Below are 18,368 nucleotides of genomic sequence, written 5' to 3' on the forward strand. Positions count from 1 at the left end.
TCTCACGACTTTGGGTTGGTGGATCTCAGATTAGTCAGGTCTAAATTTTAAGAATGAAGGCAGGTTCTGATGAGCAAAAGAAACAGGGAGTTTGGAGAGTTTGGTGTAGTTGCCTGGGAAAATCAGACAACACAGTTGTTAGGTCACAGGATTGCTGACACTTTTGACCTGGAATGGTTCCTGCAACATGGGTAAAGGCAGCCTTGGACACAGAGGTGGAAGGAAAGCTTGGGACCAGTTCCTGCTCCATCCCTCACCTGGTACCCAGAGGCATGTGCCTGGCTCTGTCCTTTGTTCCCTAGAGGGTAGCATGCTGATTTTGGAGTGGCCTGCTGCTGCTTCTGGTACTCCTTAGTTGGTCAGGGGCCCTAGAGCACGGGCCACATTGACTCTGTTGCTGCAGCAAGTGGAGGTGCTGAGTTTTTTTGTTGTTGTTGTTCTTTTTTTGAGATAAAAATTCTGTCTTTATTCTTTTTTTTTACTTCTTTATTTTTTTTAAAATTATGAAAATATGATAACACATTTAAAGGAGTCTTGGAAAATGCAGAACAAAGTTACATCCATTTGAGCGGCTGAGTTTAAAGGGGATAAAAGCACAAAGAACATCACCTGCTAGAGGATGTCTAGAATCAAAGTGCTTAGTATCTGTGAAATGGTCCTCCTCTTTTATAGGCTGTTCCAGGCTAGTAAAAAAGTAGGCCTCTAATCTGTTTTAAATGCAAATTTAAGTAGGAAGTAAAAGAACTTCTACCTGGTAAAGAAAAGACTTGTGAAATGAGGCCCTGTGAGAGGCCATGGAGCCTTGTCAGACGCGCTCTGAAATCTGTGGCGGTCTCCTTGGTGAGACTTGTGTGAGTGAGACAGATGGGAATTAGGGCACTTCTTCAGTGTTAAAAAGGATCCTTAAAGAAGATGTTTCTGTGCGACTGCTCATACTTCCTTGAGTTCTTATCCCAAGTGCACTCACTAGTAAAGTCTAAGATGGTGGGACACGATAGTAGTTAGAAAACACATCTTATTTCCTAATGTGCCGTTTACAAAAGGAGGCTTCTCTGGCATTTACAAAAGGGGGCTCCTCTGGTTAGGGCCTTTTCCAGAGGACTCTGTGCCCAACATCTCCCCATCTAGTCTTCTGTTTTCCTTGACGCTCAGGCCCTGGTTCATCTGGTCGCAGAAGCTCCACTCTCCTAACACTGGTTGAATCTCTCTCAGTTGTCTCTGCTGGTGATTTCTTTGGTTACTGGCTCCATCCTACAGTCTTCCTCATTTTGTGACATGTGACTTTTTCCATTTCCAGAATACAGCCTGACAAAGGTTCCAAATTTATATAGTTTGTGAATTTGAATTATGTAGATTATCAGATTTTCTAACAGAACAATATGATTGTTTTGTGATAAGGATTGTAAGGATTGTGTCTTTATAAAGTGTTTGAAATAATATAACCAGAAAACACTTAATAATTCTTCCTAATTTATTTTCTAAATACATGTTAATAGTAGGTATCAGGTCCCCTTTGCTTCTCTGGATTCACATAATAGAAGATGATTACTGATTGTGCACAGTATACATAGCTCTGCATTTCTGAATCAGTGTACTTTTTGCTGACTTACAAAATGTGTTTTGCACTTTCCCTGTGTGCAGTAGTCCTTACCAGAATTCAGAGAGAATCTTTCCTATGCCAAAAAAGAGGCATTGAGGAATCAAAAGTTGAGAGTTGGGTGGTTACTTGAAAAGAAAACCATGGTAAGAAACTCTGTAGACAATTTAAGTCTATGTTTAGTTAAGTCCTTCAACAGTAGGAAAATTAAAGATAGTTGGCCTGTTAGGATGGGAATGAAACAGAAAAAAAAAAGTAGATATTCTTGTATCTTTTCAAGTCTCTTGTTTTACACAGACTCTGCTGAGAAGGCTTTCAAAGGCCCCATTAATAATTAAAGTGGAGAGATTGGAGATCTTGAGTAACTACTTATTCTTCTTTGCAAAATTTCACGTGATGTTAATCTGTAGAACACTTCACAGTACAGTATGTACTGAAACTATAACAATAATTAGGGAATTTGCCAGCTGGATCTGATCTAAAAATTGCATGTTAAACATTGTCCAGATGTTGCTGAATGTGTTGAAAAAGCCTTGTAATGATTTCCTATTCTGGCATGGCCATAGCTCAGCTGTCCCCAGACTGTTGTTAAATGTATGTTGCATTCTGGCCCTTGGGATCTTCTTCCAGCATCCAGATCTTGGCTTACTGCATTCAGTTCAGTCATTTGGGGAGCATTCATCCAGTGTTCTTCAGTTTTGGGGAAGGGAAGGGTTCACGTGATATAAAAATGGTTTTCTTCCTTATAGTTTACCCTCTGACCTAATCCTGTGTATAAACTAGATTTTATCTTACATTTTCTTTACTCAAGAATTATATTGGTGAAAGCTTAAGGGTATATTGTTGAATGACATAAGTTTAGAGGGAGCAGACTCATTAGATGCAGTTGAGAAAGATGCCTCATGAAGTGAAGAGAGACAGATGTGACCTTCAGGTTAGCCAGGTTCCCCTCCTGAACCGTCCTCCCTCGGGCTGTTCTCCCTCGTGTGTAAGTGACAGAGTCTCACTGAGCTGCTGCCCAGGCAGCTCTCTCTGACTGACCTGCACTGGTGTATTCACTCGCTCGTTCACTCCATCAAGTACTTGGCAGAGGGCCTGGTGTGAGCCAGGCGCAGATTGTAGCACTGGGAATACAGTGGCAAGTATCCTGCTACCTAGTCTTACTGGAAGTCTTCCCCTGCCCCCTGCTTCAAAATCCACTGTGTGTTTTGAATTAGAAGGAACACAAAACACATCTAATGTGGGGGCATGCATCTGCTTGCGGACATGGAAGGATCTGAGGTCCACAGGCTAAATGCTGCCAAACAAAATTTGAGTCCATTCAGCTGATGTGCAGCAAACCCAGTCCACTCGCCCCAGGTTGTGAAGGAAGCACAGCGTTTACTGCGGGGCGCCAGGCAAGGGAGTGGGAGCAAGCCTCAGATCCATTCTGGCTTGGTCTTTGAGTTGTTGTTGTTTAGTCACTAAGTTGTGTCCAACTCTTTGTGGCCCCATGGACTGCAGCCCACCAGGCTCCTATGTCCATGGGACTTCCCAGGCAAGAAAGCTGGAATGGGTTGCCTTTTCTTTCTCCAGGGGATTGCCCAAACCCACGTCCCCTACGTTGGCAGGCAAATTCTTTACCGCTCAGCCACCAGGGAAGCCCTGGTCTTTGAGTTAGGGACTTTTTAAAGGGGAAGAACAAGGGTGCTGGATTTAATCATCGTCTTATGACATTTCTTTTCTTTTCAGTTTTTCTTTTATCATTTTATTATTTTTTAAATTTATTTATTTATTTTAATTGGAGGAGTATAACTTCCCAATACTTTGGTGGCCCCTGCCACACATTGACATGGGTCAGCCACGGGCACACATGCATGCCCCCATCCTGAACCCCCTTCCCACCTCCCTCCCCACCCCATCCCTCTGGGTTGTCCCAGTGCACCGGCTTTGAGTGCCCTGTTTCATGCATTGAACTTGCACTGGTCGTCTATTTCACATATGGTGATATATGTTTCAGTGCTCTTCTCTCATATCGTCCCACCCTCGCCTTCTCCCACAGAGTCCAGTAGTCTGCTCTTTACACCTGTGTCGCTTTTGCTGCCTTGCATATAGGGTCATCATTATGGTGATTGAGGTCATCATTATGGTGATGAGGTTTGAGCCAATAAGATTACTTTGCAAACATGTAACCAATCCGCTAAATTCCATATGTATGCATTAATATACTGTATTGGTGTTTCTCTTTCTGACTTACTTCACTCTGTATAATAGGCTTCAGTTTCATCCATCTCATTAGAATTGACTCAAATGCATTCTTTTTATAGCTGAGTAATATTCCATTGTGTACATGTACCACAACTTCCTTATCCATTTGTCTGCCGATGGCCATCTAGGTTGCTTCCATGTCCTGGCTATTATAAACAGTGCTGCGATGAACATTGGGGTACACGTGTCTCTTTCAGTTCTAGTTTTCTGCGTGTGCATGCCCAGCAGTGGGATTGCTGGGTCATATGGCAGTTCTATTTCTAGTTTTTTAGGGAATTACCACTCTGTTCTCCATAGTGGCTCTACCAGTTTGCATTCCTACCAACAGTGTAAGAGGGTTCCCTTTTCTCCACACCTTCTCCAGCATTTATTGCTTGAAGACTTTTTGGTGGCAGCCATTCTGACTGGTGTGAGATGGTACCTCATTGTGGTTTGGATATGCATTTCTCTGATAATGAGCGTTGTTGAGTATCTTTTCATGTGTTTATTATCTATCTGTATGTCTTCTTTGGAGAAATGTCTTGTGACTTTTCTTAATCCTTAATAATAATTTCAGAGGTCAGGATGTCTCTGCTTTGTGGTTATTGTGAGGCTGCACCATGACAGGCAGCCTAGATTAGGAGTAGGCCTGGTTTTCCAGGGTAACAAGATTATCAGGCCACCTGGAGCCAGCCAATCAATATGCGCCCAGTAAGGAAAAGGGAACCTATCAGGGGAAAGCTGAAAAGCCCGCGAATGCCCAAGTTTGAAAAAAGCCCACAAAGGTTTGAGCCAATAAGATTACTTTGCAAACATGTAACCAATCCGCTTAAGCCAGCTACCAACTGCTTATGCACACCTTATAAATTGGGTAACAGCTCGGGCTCAGCGCTTTCTGACCCTGCACCACTGCATTGGTTGCGGCAGTAAGCCCTGACTCGAGTCAGCAATAAACTTCCCTTTTTTGCGAGTTGCATTGTCTTGGAAGCCTTCTCTCTTTCTGCTCGGGGATTCGGACATTGGGCATAACAGTTATCTGGCTGAGTGGTCCATGGCTTAGAGGCCTGTTAGGAGAAACAGCCTGAGTTTGTACATTAATGATCATACCAATTAGGAAATTTGAATGTATTAACAATGTTATTGACAATAGCACTATTTGTCCTCTGACTCTGGTTGGTTATTGTTCAGTTAGCACAGGATTGAGGTCAGAGTGCCCCAGAAAAGGAATAAAGATTTGGATAGAGATTAGTAAAAACTCAGTAAGGGAGCTCGGTTTCAAGGGCACTTGACTTCATTAGTAGAATTTGGTCAAGGCTGGTTAGGAAGGGAGACTAGAAAACCTAGGAGACAGAATTCTCATCCTTTGGCCATGTTTTCTCAATTCTGAAAACATTTGGAGAGTTATGCATTTCTGAGTATGTTTAATGTGTGCGATTTCATTGTTTTTTTCCCTGATTTTATTACATTTACTCTTTTTGATTTTTAAAAAATGTATTTATTTTTATATAAACTTTAAAGGTTACATTCCATTTATAGTTGCTACAAAATATTGGCTATATTCCCCGTGTTGTATGATACATCCTTGAGCCTATCTTGCACCCAATAGTTTGTACCTCCCCTATACTTTCTCTCCTCCCAAGTGGTAACCACTAGTTTGTTCTCTGTCCATGTGAGCTTGCATCTTTTTTGTTACATTCACTGGTTTGTTGTGTTTTTTAGATTCTACATATGAGTAATATCAATGCTGAATTTGTCTTTGACTTATGACTTCGGTTGACACAATGCCCTCCCAGTCCATCCATGTTGCTGCAAATGGCAGATTTCTTTCTTTTTTATGGCTGAGTAATATTTCATGCACACACACACAGGCCACATCTCCTTTATCCATTCATCTCTTGATGGGCAAGTAGGATGCTTTCCATATATCTTGGGTATTATAATAATGCTGCTATAACCATGGGGGTGCACATGTCTTTTCAAGTTACTGTTTTTGTTCTTTGATATATACCTGGGAGTCGAATTGCTGGGTCATATGTAGTTCTATTTTTAGTTTTTTGAGACACTTCCATACTGTTCCACAGTGGCTGGACAAATTTATAGTACCACCGATAGTGTACAAGGGTTGCTGTTTTTTCCACCCTTCAGCCAACATTTGTTGTTTGTGCTCTTTTTGGTGATAGGCATTCTGACAGGTGTGAGGTATTATCCCATTGTGGTTTTGCATACAGTAGTTAACATTTGCATTTGTAGTTAGCATGTGGGGAATACTTTTCCATACTTTTAAATTTTCTCAACTTTTTCAATTAAATTTTATGATATGTGATAGTTTAATTAATGTGTTTCTATTGTGTGTATATTCAGACTGGTGACAAGTTTCGTTTGGTCTTTTTGGTAGCTATGGATAATCCTGTAAGATCATCTAGAGGCATAAAGTTTTGTTGTACAGTAGTTCTGTTCATTTCTTCAAGATAAAATTTTAGAACGTGTGTTGCTGAGCTAAATGTGAATAAATGTTTTGAAGATGTTGTGTACATATTAGGAAAATATTTTCCTGAATTGTTCTCTAGCTATTCTTATATATGAGTGACCTGGGGCTGTTTGCTTCATAGAATTTTCATCAGTGATCTTGGAGGTGAACCAACTTCAGAATTCAGGATTATAATTCAAAACAGCTTTGACAGAATGGAGAATTGATTAGTTGATAACAGATTTAAGTTCAGTAGGGGAAAATGGGGGTAGCAGATACAGGGTAGGTGAAAACTGCCAAAATACTATTTATTGAGTAGCTGTTTCTGCACGCGTGCTTGAAAGAGACTAGAAGTCAGAGGAAATATGACTAGATTTTTCTGTGACCCTGTGGGGAGCTTTGCTATGGTAAGGACTGTTCCAAAATGCAAGAAAAGCAAGCCCATTTGATCAAATGTGCTATTCTAAAAAGACTGTTAAAATTTTGTATTTTAAGCTATTAAGAATTCAGTGACACTAAATACCTTCTTGGGGAACATTAAGTGTTCATTTTAATTATTTACTGTAATTATTTGCATGTAAAATGAATGTACAAAAGACTTTCTGAAAGTTATTACTATTTCTTTTCTCAATTAAACAAACAGAGGATATATCTAGGAAGCTTATCTTTCTCTCCATGAAATTTTAAGGGAAATAGAATTATCTTCACCTTGTAAATAGCACTTTGAGGATAGGAATGCTATTCTAAAATGAAGAAGCATGTGTTTATAATATACACATACAAAAAATTAAAGACATAAGGAAGGGGTTTATTAATAAAAGCCTTCTCTGTTTGGATATAGGTTGTATTTTTGTGTGCATTTTTAATGTGATTTCTACCATGGACGTCTGTACCAAAGATACCTATTGGGAACTGTAGTCTGCTTATTTGTGGTACATTTCATTCTGATTAATGTTTAGAAAAATGACCATGGTATACATATGATCCAGGAAGACTTTATAATTTGATCTTTTTTTGTTGACTGATGCTCAGCATGGTTTTAAGACTGTTAACATCACATGAAAGTGAAAGTGTTAGCTGCTAAGTTGTGTCTGACTCTTTGCAACTCCATTTACTTTAATCGGCAGGCTCCTCTGTCCATGGAGTTCTCCAGGCAAGAATATTGGAGTGGGTAACCATTCCCTTCTCCAGGGGATCTTCCCAACCCAGGGATTGAACCCGGATCTCTTGCATTGCAGGCAGATCCTTTTCCGTCTGAGCCACTCGGGAAGCCCCTTAACATCTCATCAGATAACTTAAAAATCAGAACATCTAATTAATCAGCTTGCTGCTGCAGCTGCTGCTAAGTTGTGTCAGTCATGTCCGACTCCATGCAGCCCCATAGGCAGCTCACCAGGCTCCTCCGTCCCTGGGATTCTCCAGGCAAGAACACTGGAGTGGGTTGCCATTTCCTTCTCCAGTGCACGAAAGTGAAAAGTGAAAGTGAAGTCTCTCAGTCATGTCCGACTCTTCACGACCCATGGACTGCAGCCCACCAGGCTCCTCCGTCCGTGGGATTTCCCAGGCAAGAGTGCTGGAGTGGGGTGCCATTGCCTTCTCCAAATTAATCAGCTTGAGCTTGCTTAAATCAATTAATTAAATATCTCCACAAAATGACAGGAGTTTGCTGTGTTTTTATTATCCGGAGAACTTTGTCTTCTTATGCTAGTAAGCTGATTTTTTTTTTTTTTTTTGGTCAGGATTCCCACGATTCATAGTTGAATGTCAGTTTCTTTTCTAGTAGAAACACTTTGTACAGGTCACTTATTATTATTATTCCTGTGATCAGTACTGTTGCGTGTAAGTGTCAGCCTTCCTTAGGGAGCGGCGTCCACACCTGTGTGCGCCCTGCCCAGGGTGCCTTTCGGAAGCGCTGAGAGCCACGGTCTCCTGCTTGCCATGGCCAGCACAGCGGATGGAGGACGTGCCAGTCGAGTGAGATGGTTGATGCCAGGATAGCTGTCATTAGTTTGTCCATCTTAACAGCAGCTAATCCATGGTGCATTCCACAGCTGTGAAAGGTTGGGAAAATGGAGCTGTACTTTGCTCTTAGAAATCCATCTTTTAGAAAGATTTTTCTGATTACAATTTGGTATGTATTTAGTGTAGAAAATCAGGAAAATTTAGAGAAATATGGAAAAATCAGTAATAATTCTCCAGTAGAGAGGAGTCCTCTTTAATTTTTGTATTTCCAATTTTACACATAATTAAGAGCAACCTATTATACATATAATTTTGTGAACTCACTGTTTTTTCCCCTCAGTTCAGTTCAGTTCAGTTGCTCAGTTGTGTCTGACTCTTTGCGACCCCATGAACTGCAGCATGCCAGGCCTCCCTGTCCATCACCAACTCCTGGAGTCCACCCAAACCCATGTCCATTGAGTCAGTGATGCCATCCAGCCATCTCATTCTCTGTTGGCCCCTTCTCCTCCTGCCCTCAATCTTTCCCAGCACCAGGGTCTTTTCCAAGGAGTCAGTTCTTCCCACCAGCTGGCCAAAGTATTGGAGTTTCAGCTTCAACATCAGTTCTACCAATGAACACCCAGGACTGATCTCCTTTAGGATGGACTGGTTGGATCTCCTTGCAGTCGAAGGGACTCTCAAGAGTCTTCTCCAACACCACAGTTCAAAAGCATCAATTCTTCGGCACACGGTACCTTGTTAATACCATGTGCTAATAATAAAAATATTTCTAAAAATCCAATACTGAATGGATGTGTAATTATTATTTGTACAATATGCCGTTATTTACTTCCATGTCCTGGCTATTATAAACAGTGCTGCAATGAACACTGGGGTGCACGTGTCTCTTTCAGATCTGGTTTCCTCAGTGTGTATGCCCAGAAGTGGGATTGCTGGGTCATATGGCAGTTCTATTTCCAGTTTTTTAAGAAAGCTCCACACTGTTTTCCATAGCGGCTGTACTAGTTTGCATTCCCACCAACAGTGTAAGAGGGTTCCCTTTCCTCCACACCCTCTCCAGCATTTATTGCTTGTAGACTTTTGGATAGCAGCCATCCTGACTGGCGTGTAATGGTACCTCATTGTGGTTTTGATTTGCATATGTCTGATAATGAGTGATGTTGAGTATCTTTTCATGCGTTTGTTAGCCATCTGTATGTCTTCTTTGGAGAAATAGATTGTATTTTATATATACATATGTATATATGTTCCTGTGTTCATCTCTGAGTATAGTAAAACAGCATTATGCTACCTGTTAGATTGTGTATTGTCAGTAAACGTTTGTAGGATATCAGACAGGTAATCATTGTAGAGAGGGCATACATCTGGTAAGACTGGATATGAGGTATATGCACTGGTCTTTGAAAGGTGTACACAGGGCCTTGGCAGCTGTAAGATTGGAGCATCATAATTTGGGAGAATTCAGGAGCAGAGATGTGAATGTGAGTGGCCAGGGACTGTGTACATCTATTTGTGTGACTGTGATCCAACCGTAATGGAAGAATAGCCTTGAGAAACTGAAGCAAACAAAGTTTGAAATGTGGAATTCGGCATTGTGTTAGTAGGTAGATGTGGCAGTTAAATTCCTGAATTTTCTGGACCATTGCCCTTTTCAACCATTGATTAAAAATGTTAATGTTGCACATTTTATGTGCAAAACCCTGAAACTCAGTAAATCATGGTGGAGGTCCACAGGGCTCTGTACTTCAGAAGGGGTGATGGTATCGAGCCACTGAACGCAGTGTCGTGTTGTCCTCTTGACAGCCAGACTGCGGTCCACTGCTGGTTTGAAAAAGTTTGCTCACGGTGGCAGTTGGAAATCTTTGGAAGTGTGGATTCAAGGCAGAGTCACAGCTTTTTAAATGCTGCAAATATTAGTAAGACTGTTCTTAATATGGATTGGAGGGGCCTGGTTAGAAACACAAACAGGAGGTAAAGGAAGGCAGGCTTGGGAAACCTGGACTTCAGGACTTAGGATGGATTAGAGGGGAGAAGGGTTTAAATTTAAATGAATGATTTAAGTTCGTGGTTCTGATTACTCAGCGAACTCTTTATAATACATAAAAGCCTCAGTCCTATACAAGATTTGCTGAATCAGAATTTTGGAGGGATGAGACCAGGCATTTATGTGTGTGTGTGTGTGTGTGTGTGTGTGTGTGTGTGTATAAAGCTCCCTCAGAGATTCCTATGTGTGTCTGGTTAGAAACCACAAAATGAATTAATTTGTGTTTTTCTACAGTCCAAGAATTTGTCAGATTATCTAAATCTACTGCTTTGAATCTTAATACACTTAATGTTCATGTGTTTGCATTTTTCTTTTGTATATTTTTTTTCACACTGCCTTCACTTCTTGAGAAATATTTCTGCGAGATGGCTTCCAATGTAAACTTATTAATCAGTGTTATTCCGTGCAATCAATTTTGAGCAAATGAAATGTACTGTAAAAGTTCAAAGGAATTTCTGTAATTTTCTTTTTTTAAATTACATGACAGGGACAAAAAACAAGATGGATAAGCAAGCATGGTATCTGAGAACTTCAAAGCTGGCCCTGGCCTTGGCAATTATCCGCTCCAAACCAGCAGACAAAAGCAGCAGAGAATACGCAGAGCATCTTGCGAGGATGGTGTCCGGGCAGGAATCAAGGTGGAGATCAAAAATCGAAGCCTTGGAAGCTGAAGTTCTACAGTTACGTCAGAAGCTTCTCCTGAGCAGGATTTTTTCAGGATCGTCTAAGAGTGGTGAGTGGATATGACTTGGGGATGTGTCAATCTGTTCTTTGTCAGCTTCACAGTTACTTAGAAACTCATTACCAAAACACTCAAGTTGTTCGATTTCCTAAAATTAGACTTCTTCTTGCACTATGAAGATTTTTTGCTTCTAGTCATTTATGAAAAGTAAAAAAAAAAAAAAAATAGCTTGTTGTCACTTTCTAATGGATGAGGCTGTAGTTGGAGACTGAAAATTGTCTAGAGATGAAGACAGTACTGCTTTAAGCCTCCTGGAGAAATTAATTTTAAAATTTCGTTCATCCTTATATCTTACTCTGTATTACATGTTGCTTTTACATTGCATAATTCGTCCAACAGTCCTGTATCAAGTCCCAGCTCTGGCCCACGTGTGCAGTGTGTGGTGAGGACCCAGAAATGCCTAGGAAAGGTGCTGTCTTTACCATGTAGTACCGACCATTCCAGCAGAGGAAGCAGACCTAAGATAAGGAACCTCGTTGTGATGAATGTTACCATAGAGAAAGTGCAGAGAAGGAAGCCATTCATTTTTCTGGTTCCTGGAGAGGCTCCTTGGGTCTGGGCCCTCAAGGGTCTGTCTGATAGTGAGGTGATCAGAACCTGCGGTCGGAGGTAGGAACAAGAGCCAGGGCAGCAGGGAGAATCCAGCAGGCCCGTTGTGTATTCCAGAGGCCAGGACACTGTGAGGTGGAGATCTGATGGGGAGAGGAAGAGAGGCAGTCGGAAGCAGGTTCAGAAAGACTCTGGGTGTCAACCTAAGAAATGAGTTGGCCAAGGTGGTTCCCTTAAGACCCCTATGAGAGAGTGAAAGGGGGGCTCTAAGAGTGAGCTGGGAGCAGCAGGGAAAACGGGGACCCCCTGGGACAGAGCAGAGCACGTGGGAACCTCCTTCCTCAGGATCCCTTCACCTTCTTGACTCAGAGGGTTGACCCTCATATCATGATAGTAAAATTTAATTTTGGTGATTTGTTGCAAACATAAATCAGATCTTCTTACTCCTTTTGCCAAAAACCTTTTTCTGACTCCCCGTTGTGCCTCGCACCAGGTTCCCGCGGGTGGCGTGGCTGGTGATGTCGCCCTGACGTCACCTCTGCTTCCCTGCAGGTGCATGGCCTCCTCATAGCACATGCGCTCCGGGCACCTTGGGCTTCCCGCTGACCACTGTGGGCTGTTCTTACAGCGGATCGTTGCTCTGATCAGGTGTTTGACATATGATTGCCTCTCCCCTTCGTCGAGGTCTTTTTTTTAAGCCATACCTGCTCAGTGACCACTCTACTTGCATCCCCCCACAGTTATTTTTTAACCCAAACATCCCCTTGTTGGTTATATGCTTATTTGCTTAGGTGGTCACTGCCTTATCTCCTTGACTTGAGTCCAGCTTTGCTGAGTACAGGGGTCTCTGATTTGCTCAGCACCCTCTACTCAGTACCCACCCCAAAGCTTGACTCACAGCAGGTGCTTCATCCATGTTCATCAAATGCAGTGGAGCGTAGAGGACACTTTGATGCTGGCCGTGATGGAGGCCAAGTAGGCCTCCTGGCTCATAAGGAGGCAGGTTCTGAAAGGGTTACTGAAGGCCACATGAAGAGTGAGGAGTCGGGCTAGATCTGTGATTGTTGGAACTAAAATGAATGACTCCAGAATAAGCACTGGAGACTTCAGTGAATGAGTTCAAAAGGGGTCAGGGCAGCTGGAGGTGTGGAGAGCAGTTGAGGTCTCTAATTCATTAAGGTGATTGCACTGCTTCAAATCCAGACAGTGAACACAGAAATCTGGGCATATGATAAAAGGTTGAGTCCAGGCAGATATACCTAGAAGGAAAGAAGTAGGGTCCTAAAACTCACAGGGGATAAGCAGCCTGGAAATACAGACTGATTGCAGGGATCCATTGGTATCCATTGGCCTTGTCACTGTGGATGAGGCTATAGGGTGGGTGGACCTTTGATGGGGAGGCTGCAGGTTCCAACATTTCAGGGTGGAAAGAGGAAAGGAGCCGTGGGAAGAGTGTGGGTGCCATGCTAGGATACGCAGCTGTAGTGAACCTGTGCCTGCTGTGGGTATCAGGGTACCAGCTAACTTCAGGAAAACTCTCAACTGATACCCGAAGAATTGATGGTTTTGAACTGTGGTGTTGGAGAAGACTCTTGAGAGTCCCTTGGACTGCAAAGAGATCCAACCAGTCCATCCTAAAGGAGATCAGTCCTGGGTGTTCATTGGAAGGACTGATGTTGAAGCTGAAACTCCAATACTTTGGCCAGCTGATGGGAAGAACTGACTCATTGGAAAAGGTGCTGATGCTGGGAAAGATTGAGGGCAGGAGGAGAAGGGGACGACAGAGGATGAGATGGCTGGATGGCATCACTGACTCAATGGACATGGGTTTGGGTGGACTCTGGGAGCTGGTGACGGACAGGGAGGCCTGGCATGCTGCGGTTCATGGGGTCGAAAAGAGTAGGACAGGACTGAGCAACTGAACTGAACTGAACTGAACTGAACTAAATATCTGTATGTAACTAAAGTCTCATTATTACCTGAGCAAAAATACTGTTACAAGATTTACAGCCACATTTTAGTCCCTCTGGTTTCTATGCAGTGCTATCTTTGAGGATATATTTGAATAGCAGACAATCAATATATCTTACCTTATTTGTACAGTCATGTGATTGGTATAATGGCACATATGTAGCAGTTCCCACTAATACCAAACTGTGAATATCATGACATCCACAGTACCCAGCTGTTGTTTACCATCGAGGGTCTGTTTACAACACCAAGACAGTGGTGTGTGTGTGATTTATTTGGGACGTGAGTGGATCTCAGTGATAACTTGTTTTTAGTCTGGACTCTTTCCCTTACAGTGCCTGCGAGAGAAGTTTTCAAATATCATGTAGTTAAAATCTAAAAAAAAAAAAAAATCTCTTTTGCTCACATTAGGAGTTGCAGGTTCCAACTAATATAAATAAATGAAAAAAAAAAGGAGTTGCAGGTAAAGTGTTTCAGTGCAGATGTTTGGGAGTATAAACTGTCTCTCCATCTGTTAGCTTAAACTTGAAAAGTGAGGAATAAATGGATAGATTCAGATAAATAGTTACTATTAAAAGGAAAAAGGAAAAAACTACAAGGGGGGGGTAATTAGATTGATAGGAAAATAAAGGAGCAACATAGTTGGTGTTTAAAGATGTGTGATTGAAAAGACTGACATACCTTGCTCTAAGAAAATACCGTCCCTGAAAATCAAACTATTATATAGGTGATTGATGTTATTATATATTTCTGTCTGGAGTTTTTAGGGCTTCTTTATACATGCAACTGTTCACCAGTGTTCAGGGACCACAGACCCTCAATAAATGGTGAATGGCATGCTTCCTGACCAAGAGACTGGGGAACTTAATTTACAGCATCAGCTACCCACTGAAGCAGCTGAGCAAACCAGAATTGAATAAGGCAGAGCTGAAATGGCACGGTAAACAAACGAGGAAGCATGATATGGTTTATGCAGCATTTAAAGAGCTTGTCTCTCTCATTATTCTGATTTATTTTTCTACAGGTTCTTAAAGGAAATTAGGAAGAACAGAAGGATGGAAGGGAGGAAAGAAGGGTAGAGACACAGGGAGGGAGGCGGGATCAGTCAGTTCAGTTCAGTCGCTCAGTCGTGTCCGACTCTTTGCGACCCCCATGGACTGCAGCACGAGGCTTCCCTGTCCATCACCAACTCCCGGAGCTTACTCAAACTCATATCCACTGAGTTGGTGATGCCATCCAACCATCTCATCTTCTGTCGTCCCCTTCTCCTCCCACCTTCAATCTTACCCAGCATCAGGGTCTTTTCAAATGAGTCAGTTCTTTACATCAGGTGGCCAAAGTATTGCAGTTTCAGCTTCAACATCAGTCCTTCCAGTGAATATTCAGGACTTATTTCCTTTAGGATGGACTGGTTGGATTTCCTTGAAGTCCAAGGGACTCTCAAGAGTCTTCTCTAACACCACAGTTCAAAAGCATCAGTTCTTCTGCGCTCAGCTTTCTTCATAGTCCAACTCTCACATCCATACATGACTACTGGAAAAAACAAAACTTTGACTAGACGGACCTCTATTGGCAAAGTAATGTCTCTGCTTTTTAATATGCTGTCTAGGTTGGTCATAACTTTTCTTCCAAGGAGCAAGTGTCTTAATTTCATGGCTGCAGTCACCATCTGCAGTGATTTTGGAGCCCCCCAAAATAAAGTCTATCACTAGTCCCACTGTTTCCCTATCTATTTGCCATGAAGTGATGGGACCAGATGCCATGATCTTAAAAGGGTAGGGAGGTAGGGAAGAAGAGGGGATGGACCAAAGAAATCTGTGTATCCAGTGTCACATTTCTCAAAGCCTTCTAGGTGATGTGTTGCAGACAGTTTAGCTGTCTACACAGTAGCCTGGCTCCTTCTTCCTTACGGAAATACTACAGTTTTGATTTGGCAGACATGCACCCATGCCTGGTGCGGTCATCTGTGAAAGGCTTAGACTTGTTTTGCCAGCATGGTCCTAAGGTTGGACAGGGACCAGTGGAAACTAAAAGAGAATCTTTGGAGCTTTTGATAAAGATTTGTCACTTTGTATAAAGAGATTAAAGTCCATGAACAATACAAACTTTAAAACGTTTTTACCTCAACCGCTTGCTTCCTGTGTGGGTGCTGCCCTGTGAAGATGTGATACCTCGAACTGTGGCAGCCACGTTACAGCCATGGGGCATACTGACAAATCTACGCCAGCTTGGTAAGGGTGGTGAAGCGGGAGGATAAGAAGGGCCCGGTCCTTCTTGTCATTACTGAGCAACCAGAGTGGCTCTAGGGTGAATGTATTAGGAATTTTGCGAAGGTAAACAGTGGTCACTTCCATGGACAGAGCAGCCTGGCGGGCTTCAGTCCATAGGGTTGCAAAGAGTTGGACATTATTGAGCAACTGATGGTTTAAGCCATTATTATACTAGGATTCTCTTCCTTGTAACTGAGCACAGTGTAAAGTTAAGAGTGGAAAAGTGGGGGAGCTCATAAATAAATTAGAGAGCTGCTTTTTCCCCTCAAGAATCTTCTTGATTTATAGGAGAGAATATGAGAGGCAAAAACTGTGTTCTGTATCACAGCTTCCTGTCAAATGATAGCCTTATGATGTTGGAAGGATTTAGTTGGGACTTGAGTAGGTAGGTGAGGAAGACCCACAGCATAGAGACTATCCAGAAAGGCATTAGTGGCTGTTCTTAAATGGTGACCAGGGTTTGAACAGAGTATGTTGACAGGCACATGACCATATTAGTGGGAACAATGGCCTAGGACTTCAATGAGCAGATTTAGATCTAAAATCAGTGTGTGTGTGTGTATGTGTGAGTGTGGGGGCAGGCAGGGGGTGTCTGGACAGTTGCTAGGAGGAATGGAGATGGACACCCTGTCAGATACATGCTTTTTCTCCTAAAATTTAAGTACTCAGTACCTTCATAAATGATACATAGGTTACTGGACTAACGATGAGCCAAAGTAAAAAGAAAGTAGGAGAATATCAAACCAAAGTAACTCACTGATGTATCTGTTTATTTAATAAATGCTCATGGCTTCCCAGGGGGCTCAGTGGTCAAGAATCCTCCTCTCAATGCAGGAGACCCTGGAGACCCTGGGTTCTGTCCCTGGGTCCGGAAGATCCCCTGGAGGAGGAAGTGGCAACCCACTCCAGTATTCTTGCCTGGAGAATCCCATGGACAGAGGAGCCTGGAGGGCTGCAGTCCATGGGGTGGAAAGAGTCAGACAGGACCGAGCATGCACGTACGTGGCATCTGTGGCTTCAGTATCACGTGTTTGGGGAGCATGCTGGGGAGGGCAGCTGTCAGTTTAGGTTGAATTTGGCTCTTTCTGGTTGTGGGTCCCAGGAAACAACTGGCCCAGCCAGATGGCTTCCGGAGCCTCCCTGTCCTTCTTGCTGACTCTGCTCACGTTAGTCTAACTCCCCCTTCCTGCTTCACACCTGGAGGAGCCAACCCTCACCACCCGCTGCCTCCCCGAGGCAGACCCAAGTCTGGTTTCCTGTAAGTCTGCATCTAGGCGGAGTTCTTAGCTGGACTCGTGCCGATGAAGCCTCAGATCAGGGGCCGGACGTCAGCACAGCACCCAGCCTGGGGCTCGTCTTGGCTCCTGGCCGCCTCTCCGCTGTCCCTGTCTGCCTGGCCTCTGCCCGGTCCCTTCCTTCTCAGCTGGTTGCAGACCACATACCAGAGAGACACAGCAAATAACAGACTTGCAGGCGCAGTTGTGGGCTCAGCATTTGCACACTGGGGCCCTCCCTGTGTTACAGATGCTGAGAGAGCACAGAAAATGAAGGCCTAAGCATCTCCTCCTTCACATAAGCTCTTGTAATATAAACGGTCATATATAGTTAGAATGGGAGTTTGCCTCAAATTGCAGGTGGTTTAAAACACAGAGGCATAATGTATATAGACAGCAGAGAATGTGGCCTGAATAATTTTGAGGAGTCTGCGGAAAGCCTGGAAAATAATTTGAAATAAATGTATAATTGTACATTAGAAATGGTTTGCTCATTATATATGTAAAAATTGAATTAAACTTTAAATATTAGAGACAGTCAGTGTACAAAGGTGTTAAAGTGAAGGCTGAATAAAGCTCAGGATATTGAGTGGCTTTCCCAGTGACAAGGTGATAAGTTAGGAATGTGAGCACCTTCCTTCTAATCAGAGGAGCCGGCTCTGAGAGGAACCGTGGAGACAATAAGGAGGACCTGCCACGTCCTGGCGCGGCGCTGGGCCTGAGGCAGCCAGGGGCTTCTGTGGCTGGGCTTGGGTGGGGCAGCCAGGTGTTCCCCAGCGCAGAGTGTTCCAGATGGGGACCATCAGTCCTCCCTGTGCCAGGCCCCCGTCTCACTGTATGGTGCCACCTGCGCTGGGTTTCAGGGTGGCATCCGGCATGTCCAGGCAGTGCCCTAGTGGGCGTCTCTACTTGCTGGGCATCTCCGGACTCCCTCCCCTCTTCTGCATCCCCAGGACCACTGCCTTGGTTTTGTCTGAAAATCCCCAACCGGACTCCACGTCTGTGGTCGTAGTCTTGCTGTGTTCACGTGCAGGTCGCAGCCTGGTCCAGGTCCTCTCCCTCACTTTTCGGGTGAAGTCCTCCCCATAAAGTGGACCCTGAGCCTCTCCGCAGTATGGTTCTTGCTTCCAGCCCAGCCCCTCCCTCACCACCCTGTCCTCCTCGTTCTGCTCTGTGATGCATGAACTTTCTTCAACTTACTTGCATCCACCTTGTTTCTCGGCTCCAAGCTTCTACGCAGGTGGTTTCTCTCTGGAGGTTGGCATT

General features: G+C 43.4%; 1 protein-coding gene across 2 annotated transcripts in view; it reads left to right on the forward strand.

Annotated features, from left to right (window-relative positions):
* MEI4 (meiotic double-stranded break formation protein 4) overlaps positions 1-18,368 on the forward strand; it is a 228,619-nt gene that overhangs the window by 28,463 nt on the left and 181,788 nt on the right. For both annotated transcript variants that reach the window (XM_043439670.1, XM_043439668.1), the window contains one exon: positions 10,784-11,029. In XM_043439670.1, coding sequence (XP_043295605.1) covers positions 10,798-11,029 — 232 coding nt within the window. In that variant the 5' untranslated portion in view covers positions 10,784-10,797. The remainder of the gene's footprint in view (positions 1-10,783; positions 11,030-18,368) is intronic.

The sequence above is a fragment of the Cervus canadensis genome, chromosome 20 (assembly GCF_019320065.1).
Source record: "Cervus canadensis isolate Bull #8, Minnesota chromosome 20, ASM1932006v1, whole genome shotgun sequence".
Classification (NCBI taxonomy): Eukaryota; Metazoa; Chordata; class Mammalia; order Artiodactyla; family Cervidae; genus Cervus; species Cervus canadensis.